Here is a 15,268-nt window from a genome sequence, read left to right on the forward strand (position 1 = left end):
GCAGCTCAAGCTCGGTTATTTAAAACAAAGCCGATTTCAAGATATTTGAAAAGCCTTAACTCAACAAGATCAATACTTACAAAATATAAAAGGTCATGTATCGTGAAGCAAAAAAGTAATATATAGAGAAGATGTTACTGCTAGTATTCATGAAACTACCAAACATCATTAACCTACAAGAAACACAAACGTCTAAGCGTTGTGAATACATCAATTGGAATATGTCTAATTAGACCAAACACGTGTAGACCAGAGATTTCCTGATTTCTGCAATATGCAAGTTACAATCTTCATTTCACATCCCACAATTACTATTTCAGTTTCCGACTCTGGTGCACAACCTAGGGTCATCCAATAATTCTTGTGGCACAAGCTTACCTAACAACTTAAGCAAGCTTTTACTTAATGAACCAGCTGCAACTCCATTTATAAACAACGATACGGTTGTAGCATCAAGAGAGTAACCTCTACCATCCATTTCCTTTAAAAGCATCTCAACATCATCATAATGTTCGTTCCTTAGGTATCCTTGGAGAAGAACACGATAAGTAACATTATCTGGCGGGCACCCACTCTCTTCCATTCTAAGAAACAAGCCTTTTGCATCTTGCAATAGACCTTCCCGACAAAAGCCACTAATCATCACATTATATGTCCTAACATCAGGTTGCAAACCTTTATCAATTAGGTCACAGAAAAGATTCCTTGCAATGCGAAATTTCCCACCTTTTCCCGCCCCGTCAATGAGGATAGTGTAAACAACAATATTAGAATTTAGCTTGCTATCACCTATCAACTGGAACAAAGAGAGCGCGTCTTCCATGAGATTGTTGTTGCAAAGACCCTCTAAAATTATCCGATAAGTGCACTCGTTTGGCATTTGGCCTTGCGCATGCATCTCATCAAAGAGTTTGCGTGCCTCTACACAACGCCCAACCTGAAACAATCCTTGTAACATGGTGCTGTAAGTGACCACATCGGGTTTTTTACCTTTTTCGATCATTTCACGAAATACTTGCATCGCCTTTTCTATATTCAGATTCTTGCAATACCCGTTCAATAAGCTACTGTATGTGACAACATCAGGGGAGAGACCTTTAAGCGTCATTGAATCAAACATTTCCCTTGCTTTTATCATTTCTCCTCGCAGACAGTAACCATCAATAAGTGAACCGTATGTCACAATGTTTGGAACCGTACCCCTCTCAAACATGATGTTTATAACAGCCTCGGCTTCTTCTACTTTGCCTTCCTTGCAAAACGCATCAACTAATGCAGTATAGGTTTGCACATTTGGAGAAATCTTTTCATCCTCCATCTCTTTTAGCAACTTTAAGACCTCGTCCCAACGACCTAACTTAGAAAGACCACATATTAAAGAGGTGTAGGTGATGACATCTGGCATAATTCTTTTTTCAAACACCATTTCTTTAAAGAGGTCGCAAGCATCATCTATCATTTGATCCTTGCAAAGACTATCAATGATGTTACTATATGTAACAATACTAGGCTTGCACTCTTTTTGTTCCATTAGCCGGAGCAGAGCAATTGCGGTAACGTCATTTCCGAACTTGCAAAGCCCTTTAATCAATGTGCTGTACGTAACAACATCAGGTTCACAAAGCTTTTGCTTGATGACCTTGAAAAACATTTCTGCTTCAAGTATCTTGTCTTCAATGACGAGTCCGTCTAAGAGCGCATTAAATATGTACACCTGAGGTACAATAGCTCGCCTAAAGCAAGATCCAAGGAGAGCAAAACCGTCTTTGGTGCGATGCAACTGACAACAACACTTGATTGCAATGCTCATGGTAACTTTACTAACAGGGACGCCAAGGGAACACATTTGGTTAAAAAGATCAAGAGACGAAGCAAAATGTTTCATTTTGGTAACCACATTCAACAACTGATTAAACTTAACAACCGAGGGCAGGGGGCGTCTTTGAGACATTTCATCGAACAGGTAGAGGGCATCATTCAAGTTCCTAACTTTATCGAGCTTAGACCGGGGACTATTATCCGAGTGAATGGAAGCAGGTTTAATAATAATATGAGGCCCTAATTCAAACCCTAACTTGAAAGATGAGAAATGGGTACCTCTGAAAGCATCAACAACAGCAGATTTTGAACGATTCATAATCATCATCATCATCATCATCATCATCCAGCATAGAAGAGAAACAGAGAGAATGAATGTTGTATGTGTAATGAATGATTCAAACAACTATGAATGAAATGCAGAAAGCATGTATGAATGTATGTCTCTACAACAAGCTTTATTATTATTATTATTATTATTATTTCTTCAACCTATCACTCACTCAGTTTGTTGTCCAATAATTCTTTTGGCACAAGCTTACCTAATAACTTAAGCATGTTTCTACTTAATGAACCAGCTGCAACTCCATCCATTAACAACGATACGGTTGTAGCATCAAGAGAGTAACCTCTTCCATCCATTTCCTTTAAAAGCATCTCAACATCATCATAATGTTCGTTCCTTAGGTATCCCTGGAGAAGAAGACGATAAGTAACATTATCCGTCGGGCACCCACTCTCTTCCATTCAAAGAAACAAGTCTTTTGCATCTTGCAATAGACCTTCCCCACAAAAGCCACTAATCATCACATTATATGTCCTAACATTAGGCTGCAAACCTTTATCAACTATGTCACGGAAAAGATTCCTTGCAATGTGAAATTTCCCACCTTTTCCCGCCCCGTCAATGAGGATAGTGTAAACAACAATATCTTTATTTAGCCTGCCATCGCCCACCAAATGAAACAAAGAGAGCGCATCTTCTAGTAGATTGTTGTTGCAAAGACCCTCTAAAATTGTTCCATAAGTGCACTCGTTTGGAATTAGGCCTTGTGCGTACATCTCATCGAAGAGTTTGCGTGCAGCTACACAACGGCCAACCTGAAACAACCCATGTAACATGGTGTTGTAAGTGACCACATCGGGTTTTAAACCTTTTCCGGCCATCTCTCGAAACATTTGCATGGCTTTTACTATATTCCGATTCTTGCAATACCCGTTTAATAAGCTATTGTAAGTGACAACATTAGGAACGAGACCTCTAAGCGTCATTAAAGGTTTGCACATTTGGAGAAATCTTTTCATCCTCCATCTCTTTTAGCAACTTTAAGACCTCATCCCAACGACCTAACTTAGAAAGAGCACATATTAAAGAGGTGTAGTTGATGAAATCTGGTAGAATGTGTCTGTTAAATACCATTTCTTGAAAGAGGTTGAAAGCATCATCTATCAATTTATCCTTGCAAAGACTATCAATGATGGTGTTATATGTAACGATATCAGGCTTGCAGTTTCCTTGTTCCATTAGCCTGAGCAGAGCAATTGCGGTAACGATATTACTGAACTTGCAAAGCCCTTTAATCATTGTGCTGTACGTAACCACATTAGGTTCACAAAGCTTTTGCTTGATGAGCTTCTTGAAAAACATTTCTGCTTCAAGTATCTTGTCTTCAATGACGAATCCGTCTAAGAGCGCATTAAATATGTACACATGGGGTACAATAGCTCGCCTAAAGCAAGATCCAAGGAGTGCAAAACCGTCTTTGGTGCGATGCAACTGGCAACAACACTTGATTGAAATGCTGATGGAGTATTTATCAACAGGAACCCTAAGGGAACACATTTGGTTGAAAAGATCAAGGGAACATGAAAAATGTTTCATTTTGGTAACAGCAGTCAACAGCTGATTGAACTTAACAACCGAGGGCAGCGGGTGTCTTTGAGACATTTCATCGAACAGGTTAAGGGCATCATTCAAGTTCCTAACTTTATCAATAACAGACGGACTTGAGGAAGCATTAATGTGATAATAATGAGATGATTGTAAACCTAATAACTGGAAAGATGGAAAATGGGTACCTCTGGATTTAATAATAACAGCAGTAGCATTAATAGAACGATTCATCACCATCATCATCATCCAGCAGAAAAAACAAACGGAGCTAATGAATGCTGCTTCAACCTACCAAATATCAACTATGAATGAAATGCAGAAAGCATGTATATGTTTAATTGTTTGTATATTTGTTTGTATTTCTAAAAAAATCATAATGGAATCCGGTCTTTTGTCTTTCAATTAGAAAATGATTTTAAAAGACACAAAAGGAGAAAAATGATAGTGTCAACGACGTTAGCTCGTGGTACAGCGAAATCAAGTTAGGTTTTGGTTGTTACTATTAAGGCCTCCATGTTAAGAAAACATTATATATATATATATATATAGATATTGCAATGGGTAAAGCAAAATCAAGTAAAATATTGGAGTGGTGGTAGGTTTGGTTGTTACTAAAGTATTGGTTATTAGTTTAAAACTTCTAATAAACAATTTTTTTTCCCTTACCATTTGTCATGAAAAGATCACAAAAATTTGTTTTGATTTAGGTTTTCACATTCGTTAAGCCGACCCTGATTATGAGAAGTATTTATAACCTTATAAAAAACCATTCAATAAAAAGTTCAAGAAAAATAATAAAAAAAATCACAATTTAAAATATAAATCAAAAACTAAAAAATAAATAAAGAAACTAAAATGTTTTCCATGTAATTCTTGCTTAACGAGAGACAGAAAGGACACAATGTCGAAAATAAACAATAATGTTGAGTAATATTAAACATACTCGCTTAATAATAATCATCATTTTTGTTCAGTTATTTCTAATTTTGATTTATGCTTCGGTTTCCGTTTTTTTTAAACGGCGGCTTTCTTGTATAAGGCTATCGCACCCCCAAAAATTTAGAGAACACCATTACCCTCAATATGGTTATATTATATTATGTATTACACTTAAAACTAATAGTTACAAGTGTTGATGCGGTTGTAACGGTTCCTACTTAAAGTTGGTTCTGTATTAAACGACACAGTAATAAATCCCAACAAAACTGCTTAAATTAGTATCCATTTCACATTTTACATGACAAATAAAATAAAAATATGTTTGGAGACCAAATACTATGATGGGTGACAAATAACAGCCTTACAGTTGGATTCTCCATCCATAATCCACAAGCCTAAACTTTCAAGCTTATTTTGTACCAGACCCGAATTAACCACCGGATGCCCACGTCTTGCAAGATCAAGCAAGAAATCAGAAACCGGGCCCACAAAAATATAGTTCCAAACATCAAGCCTCTCAAAATGACACAACAAGTTTCGGGTCAACGCCTTTGACTTTTGATCTACGCTCACAACCACTAACCCATTCCTCTTTTGGACAGTTCTCAAAACGGGCCCGAGTTCATTAACACTTGTCACAATCCTATCAGGAACAACTTCTCTAAAACAGAAATCATACCATTTATTAACGGCTCCAATTTAAAAAGGTCGTTCTCACGAGAACTCTCCTGGATCAGATTTGAATCGGGCCCTGCGGTTTTCCCATAGTTAACCCCCGTGTCTCTATGCGACACACTTAACGCTGACTCGTTTAAGAAATTCGTGTAAATGTTAAAATATCCACGCTCGTGAATAAACTTAATAAACCAAGGCGTCCATATCCTATCTCCCATCTTTTTATACCAACCCGTTGTCACCTATGCTTCTATTTATTTATAACTAATATTAAAAAGGTGACAAACTTCATAAATAAACGAGTGTGTATAATATTTTAAGTTTAAACCTTTTCGGGCTCGGAAAAATCTAAAAAAAAGCTCACTCAAATTGGCTCAGTTTGAAACCGAACAGAGCCTGAGCCAATCGCTTGTTAGCTCGGCTCGCTCATTAGCTGGCTCGGTTGAACTTAATTTGGAATTTCTATATAATATTTTAAAGTTAGTTTGCATATCTTTTTGTAAGGGTGTGCATGAAACCAAAAAAAAAAACCGAACAGAAACCGAAACCAAACTTTCAGTTCCATTTCGGTTTTGCGTGTAACTAAAACCAAAAAGACCGAACCTAACTTATAGATTTTTATATTTTATTTAAATTTTAAGTAATCTATAATAGTTTAATACATAGTATTATAGTTTAGCCTAAATACTCTAGCCCAAATGTATAATAATCAACTTTATATATTAACTAAACAAAAATACTTAAGCCAAAATTCATTACTATTGACCGACTTTAGTTTTTTGGCCAAAAATTTTCAAGCTCAAATGGCAAAAACAAAAAAAAAAGAAACCGAACCCTAACCATATATGAAACCGAATGGTTGTCAGAAACTATAAAAAAATCCACATTTCCATTTTTGTTTCGGTTTTAGCCCAAACCGACCCATGCACACCCCTGATTTACTAAATTTATTTTTAAAAATCAGGCTGAGCTCAAGATCAAGATCAAATTTTCAACCCGGTGTCAAATCTGAGCCCGTAAGATGAGAAATGGGTACCTCTGGATTTCATGAAAGCATAATAATTTGTACGATTCATCATCTCCAACAAACTAAAAGTTTGATGATGATTATTTCTTCAATTTATTAAACGATCAGTTTGTTTGGTTTGGTAAGAAACATAGAAAGCATGTTCCAATGTAGTCATCTAGTGTCCTTTGGTTTTCGAGCCCGAGCTCAACTAGCTTGAGCTATGTTAACCAATAACTCAATAAGGCTCGAGCTCGACTAGCGAGTAATGTTTTAAGCTAGAGCTTTTGCTTGTTAATTACTTGTTGTGTATTTATAGTTATTTTCATTTACGTTTTAAATGTGATTTTTTTAAAATATAGTGTGTTACATAGTTATTTTTATCATAATTTTTTATAAAGATAATTTTTATGAAAATATACATTGAATATATTAAATTAACGGGTGTACATGGATTAACGTAGCGGTGTAAATGAGTCGAGTCAAGCTCAGCTTGTATAACTTACAAGGGCTAGTTACAAGCTAGGCAATTAATTTATATAGATTTTTAATAATTATATATATATTTTTATGACAAGTTTTATAGAACATGATGTATATTATTAAGTTATTTTTATCACAAACTTAAATATCATGATAATTATTATATTAATATACACTAAATAAAAGATATAAAAATAACAAACTTGTTTAGGCTCACGAGGCAGCACGAGCATTACAAATAAAGCTTGCACTTAGTCTCGTTTATCTAACAACCTGATTCTTTTGCTCGAGCTCGTTTAAGCTCACTCCGATTCAAACTTTCAAGGAGGCGATCTCAATTAGTTCTTGAGCAACTTGGCTCGTAGCAACTTGGCTCGTTTACACTTATGGCTTGACCTAACACCACGACTACCAGACCCGTTGAAACATGATTGAATTGAACTATTAATAACCCAACCTACTCATAATGCCACTTTTAACCCTTTAAGTTGTGACTTGTGAGTCGTTTTGGCGGGGCGTACTAAACCCACTACGTACCACACCACCGGGCGGCTCGCCTGAATGCCCAGTCTTTCTCTGCCGTCAACTCGACGTCGTCGTCACCTGCAAGATAAGGCCAAAAACTTGACTTTACTAACCAAGCGAGAAAAGCCCTTTCTATCTTCTTAGTCAAGCGCGCTAGCTGCAATCAAACTAAAGCGCACACTATAAAAGAAAGGGCTTAGGCTTCGAAAGGCGCCGACTACCTTCTTACTGACAGCACAGCTACGTGCTGGCACTCAATTAGTAGCGTTGGCACGTCACTCGGCTCCTCGGCTGACTTCGGCTGCAAAGACTTTCTCCTTAGGCGCATGTCTCGGCAACACAAAACAAAGTGTGACGTGTCAAATGTTTGATGATCGTATTTGCTTGTATTTATGGGGAGATTCTCGCAATTTGGAAAGTGTACATGCCCTTAAACAGGGGCGGACCCACATAGGTCCGATCGGGGTCCCGGGACACCGATGTTTTTTAAAAATTACTTAGAGGCGATATATTAAATTTTGTAAGGACCCCATAAAAATTAATACTTAGAACCCATACTATTAGGATTGAACTGGTACAGTGGAAAGTCCCTTGTTTTACTTGTGAGAGATTGTAGGTTCAAGCCCCACCATACTTCTTTTTTTGTTGTTTTTTTAATATCCTAGTCTTAGTTATTCAGTTAGGGTATTTGTGCTTTTTGTTAGTTTCTCTCATATAGTCATTATCACCATGCAACATATATAATGTTAACATGGATTTTGCATATTCTTTTATTACTTACCTTGTGTATGTATATTATAATTAATCATTTATTTGTGTTAGAGTTATTTTTTCATGTTTTGGTCAATTATGTAAGACCATATATATAGATTACGTTCATGTTTTTCGGGTATGAATTAAAAGTATATGTTTCATCTAGTTTCTAATTTAGATTCTTTCTACTTACTCGTTTCCAATGACACCATAGTTCCGTGTTTTTTATTATGTTCCTCGCCTCAACCCGACCCGAATAACGACCGACCCGAAAAATTTTGTAAACCGAAAAAATTGGGACCCCATTGACAAACAATCCTGGGTCCGCCACTGCCCTTAAAGTGTTTGTGCTCCACTGGTCGGGAGCTGTGGCCGCTCCTCTAATGATTCTATAACATGACAAAACCAATGACCCTTATTATAAGTGGGATGAAACGACGTGCCACACGACGGCTAGAAAACGTACCCGTGACACAAGTCTCACTAAAAAGTTTTTAAAAAAACGAGTTTTCTTAAAACAACTTTCATAAACTAAAGATGCATGTACTAAGTTACTAACCACTAACATTTCAATGAGCCCAAAATTTTCCATTGTCATTGAACAAATTTCTTCCTTAATATTTTTACATGTTTTCTCTTGTTCATGCAAAAATCAATACTTACATTTATCTTTTGACTAGAAAGCTTTCAAGCCACCTTCAAATAATCACATTATCTGCATGATGAGGCTTTACTGATCCATCCGAAAACCGATGGGTGCGTTCATAGTACGACTCAGCAGTCCACGTAAGATCCAAGAATACCATTGCAGTTGACAGAAACACGAGTCCCGCCCACACGATCTTTAAGTCTCTTTTTACTGGTTTGCAATGGTTTTGGACAATATCCGAAAATGCATCCTTCACTGTTTGACAGTTAAGAAGGCTTTCCATTCCTGGATATGAATTTAGAAGTATTTGTATTGAACTTGTGTATGCTACTGCGGTCCTAAACTCGTTTCCTGATATGGGAATCCCTCCGTTGCAGACTCCGTCCACGGGATCCACACATGTTATCAAGCTCAAAAGCTTCAAGAAACAAATATAAAATGTCAAGAAAGTGAAGAAAAAAAATTCTAGTATGTATATATTATTATTATTATTATTATTATTGTTATTATTATTCAAGAAACAAATTTAAAATGTCAAGAAAGTGAAAAAAAATAATTCTAGTATGTATATTATTATTATTATTACTATTATACCTCAGGGATGTCGCCTATACGAATATCATTCTCCGAGCAGTTGTTTGGCTGGTAGTTATAATCTGGTGGCCCGGAGAACGGGTTGCATATTCCAAAAGATGAATCTTGTTGCAACCGAGATATGTTAGCATTCACCTGCAGTTTTCCAACAATTATTTTGTTACAAAAGATTAAACGGGCTGAAAGTCGCTCATACAACCTGTCAAACCATATTTTGCTCAAATATTTAAATTTAAGTTATTATTTAAATAATTTGCTCGCTTGTTTCCCACTTGCCTGCTGTTTCGATGTAATCACTACTTTTCAGTATAAAAGAAATTACAACAAAGTTTAACTAAAAAAAATTATTGTAATATATAATATTGTTTTTTTTATAATTTAAATAAGGGGTCAAAAAGATGTTAGCAAGTCAACTCGGCCCGTTTAAAAAAAGACCCGTGTTGACTTGTTATATAAGATACCTGATTGACTAGATTGTAAACTCCAGCACTGACATCATTAAGTGCTGATTCTACTGAAAGTAACTGATCACAAGGAAGGATTGAGCTTAAACTGTTATTGTAAGGATCTTTTTGGAATCCTTCAAGCGCTGTGCATGTGTCGCCAGCAAATCTAATCGAAAAGTAGTTTATAGCGCGTTTAGTTCACAATGTTTGTGCAAGGCAAAGCAAAAAAAAAAAAAAAAACAACAACAACAACTTATACCGTGATATAAAGAAGTATGCGCCGAAGAACACCCAACATAGAACGGTGATTAACCAACACAACACGATCAAACTGCACCCGTTACAATTAAAAAACAACATGAGAAACTTGAAAGTATAATATTATTATTTTTTTTTTTGTTCATAGGCCTGTAATTGAACCGAACGTTCAGTGAAATCTTTGTGAACCGTTTGGCAGGAAGTTCGTATATTTAATAAACAAACGAACATGAACAAAAAGTTTGTGTTCATTTAATTAAACGAACGAACATGAACATATGTTTCGTTCCTTCATTTATGTTTGTTTATGTTCATCTTTGGATGACTCATCCACTTAATGTTTTATATTTGTTCGTTTGCGTTCATTTAAGTGTGTTCACTTATGTTCGTTTACGTTATATGTTCATTTATCTTTGTTCAATTATGTTTATTAATGTTCGTTTATGTTCATTTATGTTCGTGAAATGTACATCTAGATTTTACTTGAACGAACATAAATAAACACAAACATGTTCATTTTTAAGCGAACGACCATGAACACGAAAATTTATCCAATTAAGTGTCCATGTTCGTGTTCGTTCGGTTCGTTTAAAGTTAAATGAACGAACACGAACATGCCCTTGTTCGTGTTCGTTTGGTTCGCTTACAGGCCTAAATATTTGATCATAGTTAAAATGGGAGTTATTTTGCACTTTTGCAGGATGAACTTACATGTGAAGAACTCGCCTTATTTTAACGACTCCAACGGCTGCAAGCCACAAACAAAGTCGTTTCGTTAGTAACAAAACCGATACATGAACTGAGTGAAATTTACAAACTGATATAGATTTTTAGTAGACTTTATTAGGTGAAAATCGTACCTGTCAATGCAATCACGGCAACCAAATTTAGCGCGAAAATAACTGTACTTACTATATACCTGCAATAATCATAAGCATTGTACTGTTTAGCAACATTAAACCAAAAGGATTCTGCAACAAAAAAGTACTAAAGTAGCTTACAAAATGCGAAGGCCGAGATCAATCTTATGCCGATTCTTTCTAGCTTGTCGCTCTATATCATCGGCTGTAGAGTCAAGTCGCCTAGAAGTGGATTCAAGGAAACGAGTGGTGGATGCATCAACATTTGTTCCTTGTAAGTTGACTCGTGTCATATTCATGGCTCCGGTTGTGTTATATATAGTCTTTGACGCGTTATCGGCTGTATCTATAATTATATCAATGATCTTATCTGCTCTGGAATGGAATTTGGTATTCCCTCCAAGTACTAAACTTGTTCCTACTCTGAAAATGAATGTAAATTATAAGGGATGTTATATTCAGACACCAGTCTGTCAGGCATGTACGAGTTGTATAGGCCTATACGACATGTACATGTACGTAGATGTCAAACCTACTCTGCCAGCTATACGAGGCGTATAGGTCCCGATGTCTCGTATAGAATTTCAGGCCTATACAATTCGTATAGATGGCTCGTGTGGGCGTCTGTATGACTCATATAGGTGCCTAAATCACTCGTGCAGGTGTTTATATGACTCGTATAGGCCTATACAAGACGTATATTTTACTAGTCAATGACTCAAATGTCTCCTGACATACTTTGCCATCTATATGAGTCGTATAGATGCCAAAAGGTGGTGTCTGGATATAACATCCTGGTGTCTAAATATCGCATGCCAGTTAGGCCATCCGTAGTGGGCGAGAATATAGGGGCGACGGGGGCGATTTTTATATGGAACCCCCCCCCCGGGCGACAAATGGGGCGATAAGGGAGGGGGGGAGAGTATTATTTGTCGCCGGTGTATTTTTTTTTTTATTATACTGTGTGTGTGTGTGTGAGAGAGAGAGAGAGTGAGATAGATATAGATATATATATATATATATAGCGCTACAACACCATTACACCCCTAAAACAAAAACCCACCATTGTTGACTGGGCGCCACATGGCACGAAACGACCCATTTTGTAGCACCTCCACTACACATAGCCTTTAGTTTTTGCAACTATGTACAAACTATAAAGTACAACCATTGACACATGTGGATATGTTATGTACAACTCGATAATGCATGTCGGAACAGAACTGAAGGCTTACATGGCTAAAAGAGCAAAGAACACCGCAACAAGAATGTGCCAAAGGTAATATTGTTTGTAGGATGTTGGTTTCTTATGTTTCTTTAGTTTCATGTTTCTTTTGCAACAAGTGGTTGCTACAAGAAATATAACGAAAACGACGCCGCATAAGAGCCATAAGGCCCCAAGCACATATCCTGCTATTCCTGTGTATGCAGTTGACTGAAAAAATATTGTAAACACACAATGTTAGTATAAGTAATACATGTAACTAAAAATATGACACTTATAAGTTTATCATGTTATTATAACATATGATAGCATAGCTTATTATGAGAGCGATCACGAGAAAACTTTAAAATTGCAAGAAAACTTCGAGAAAATCACGTTTAAACAAGATTTATTTTATATTTTCGTTATTATTATATCTTGTTAAACTTTGCGGAAAATAAAAAATAAAAAAATATATATGTTGTTAGCAAGTTACATATACATGTAACTCGTAAACTATATATATATATATATATATATATATATATATATATATTTGTACCTCGTATGAGATACATATATGTAACTTCGCAAGCTGCAAAAAAATTTCTACAATACTAACGTTATAATATAAACGAAAAAAAATTTTGGTTGGTATCAATTTTCTCGGTTTTCTCGTAACTTTTTAGTTTTCTCATGAACTCTCCTCTAACGTCTTATATCTCATTCGTTTGACACGCAAAAACATACACTCATTTACTTACACTCCAATAATGAACGTTGGTAACGTCGTACCCTCCCTTGTACTTTCTAAGGTTTTCCAAAGGATCGGGCCTAACCGTGTCATCTCTTGCTCCTACATAAAAGAAAAGCGTCATGCTTAGTTTTGTTTTTGAAACTGATCAGACCGGACCATATAGGCGTTTTTCACAAAATATATTTGGTTCGAGTTCAACCGGTCAGGCACGGTTTTTTAACAATTAACAACCCTATATTGTAAAGTTATAGAATGAAGTCCTGGACCCTAAAATGTTTTTAAGAACTATTATTTTAAAAAAAGTGTGTAGCTGACCTGTTTGGGTAGTGGTATTAGGTTGTCCTTGAATAAGAGAAAAGCTTGAAATCAAAAGCAATATAATCATAAACCATATTCTTCTACTCCATTGGCCTTCCATTATTAATTTGTCCTGCACTAATATACTTTTTAGAATAAACTTTTATATATTTACTTGTTATTGTACTTTAAAAACTAACATTTTCAACACTTCTCATGAAAGTTAATTTTTAAACCAACTTTCAGAACTGGTATAATGTTGAGAGACGTGAAATCAAATAAGACACTTACATAACCGCTTTTTTCAGTATTGTATTTAATGCATTAAATAAAAGTATACGTTTTACACGGTACTCATTCTCAACATAATAATAACATAATAATGATTTTGAAAACTCAATACAAAGCTTGAATAAATTAATTTATCGAAAGTTGAAATTTTCCACATATGTATGTCTAAAACCAAACTTCAGTGTTGGAATTATGAAAAGCCAAACTTCACTGTAATAGTTATAAAAAATTAAACTATGTGTTTTAATAACCAAATTATATATTATAAGAAACTAATTCTCTACCTAAATAATACAATTTATAAATTCAATAAGGAGCAAATTTTTGTTTAATTTTAATTAACGCATTTAAAGAAAGTAAATAACAATTTATAAACTACAAAACCAAAAAAAATAAAAGAGAAAACAAACAATTAAATATTAAACCCACCAACCGGTCCAACCCCAAAAACCACTTCTCTCTCTGTCGGTGGCCTACTCCAAATATCCGGCCATCCTCCATTTTTTTCCGGCTAACTCATAATAATAATAACAATAATAATTGTAATAATAATAATAATAATAATAAACTTTTACAAATCAGCATTGCCCGGTTAAAACAACACAGTCAATCCAAAATGAGTCAACGCTCTTCAAATTAAATTTGAAGAGTGCGATGACCTAACACATAAGAAAGTCGTCGTTCTAAAAAAATAACTAGTTTTACGGGTAAAAGGTTATCTCATAGTAGGAGTCATATCTTATAGGAGTTTGTTCATTCATCAAAGAATCAAACAAGCGTCACTAGACCTTTTTGAATATCACAATAAAGTCGTCTAAAAATTACATTCATAGATACGATTCCTTATTTTACCTCCTTATCGCTTATAACTTATAGGTTATAAGCCACCTGTAAGTTATAAGATTTTGTGAGTGTGTAAATCATAAGTTATAACTTATGACTTATATAGGTCATAAGAAGGTAAAATAAAGAATCCCAAACACCTTTTGTGACCGACACGATTAAACAGCTCCACAGCCTTAAACCCGTAACATCTGACGTAAGAAAACCAAAAGTATAAAACGCAAAAGGTATAATAACTCACCGGAGAACAAGAAGCTTTCCAACTGATTATCACTTGATGTGATTAACGTATAAACACAAATATCTTCTAAACCGCCGCCATAGGTGACTTAAATAACGTGTTTAACTTTCAATACGTTCACAAGAATTAGCAATTACTTATCTTCCAATTATATATGAAATATGAAGCCTTAAAGTATACCAATTCAAATCATGTGTTGTACACTTGTTTGCATGTGTATATGTGTGTGTAGATGTATATATCATGTGTCTGTGTCTAGAAAGTCAGAAATGAAGTGTGATTTTCGTCAAAGATGGGTCAAAGATAATATTATAACATGAATATATGATGATATCCACACACAATTTATTATTTTTTTTATTTATTTTTTATTGGTTTTATTCATTTCCAATTTGCACGGCAACTTAGAATTACAAATTTACAATCGACACCCTCACAAATAGGGATGACTTTGGTACTGGTATCGGTATTGAAAATGCTCCATAAGATACTGGTTTGGTGTCGGTATGGCGGTACCAAAAGAAAAAAATGGTAATAACATGAGTGTTGTATCGTTTCCAAAACCTCTAAACATGGATACCGAATTAATACTGACGGCTCCAGGTTCGGTGTTGGCAATGGTGGAGGTACTGCTTGGCCACCGAGTGCGTCCAAACTTGATCTTTTTTTCAATTTTATAAACACCTATAATGTCGAATTAACGAGCAAATCCATTCTTATTTGACAAGTGAACCC

General features: G+C 35.3%; 1 protein-coding gene and 1 pseudogene across 1 annotated transcript; both read right to left on the bottom strand.

The window, feature by feature from the left end:
- Positions 1–108: 108 nt before the first annotated feature.
- Positions 109–3,814, bottom strand: LOC143552103 (uncharacterized; annotated as a pseudogene).
- A 4,977-nt stretch (positions 3,815–8,791) lies between these two features.
- LOC143552104 (uncharacterized) lies at positions 8,792–14,788 on the bottom strand. Its single transcript, XM_077042397.1, has 12 exons — positions 14,714–14,788; positions 14,534–14,638; positions 13,177–13,291; positions 12,869–12,960; positions 12,136–12,335; positions 11,042–11,323; positions 10,901–10,959; positions 10,752–10,788; positions 10,042–10,113; positions 9,798–9,948; positions 9,337–9,471; positions 8,792–9,160 (listed from the first exon to the last, which is right to left on the bottom strand). Exons 3-12 carry the CDS (start codon positions 13,277–13,279, stop codon positions 8,792–8,794), a joined length of 1,500 nt encoding a protein of 499 aa, XP_076898512.1. The 5' UTR covers positions 13,280–13,291; positions 14,534–14,638; positions 14,714–14,788.
- Positions 14,789–15,268: the final 480 nt, after the last annotated feature.

Source organism: Bidens hawaiensis, unplaced genomic scaffold (genome assembly GCF_021521415.1).
Source record: "Bidens hawaiensis isolate Kalapana, Puna unplaced genomic scaffold, B.hawaiensis_p1.1 tig00016775_1, whole genome shotgun sequence".
In the NCBI taxonomy this organism is placed as follows: Eukaryota; Viridiplantae; Streptophyta; class Magnoliopsida; order Asterales; family Asteraceae; genus Bidens; species Bidens hawaiensis.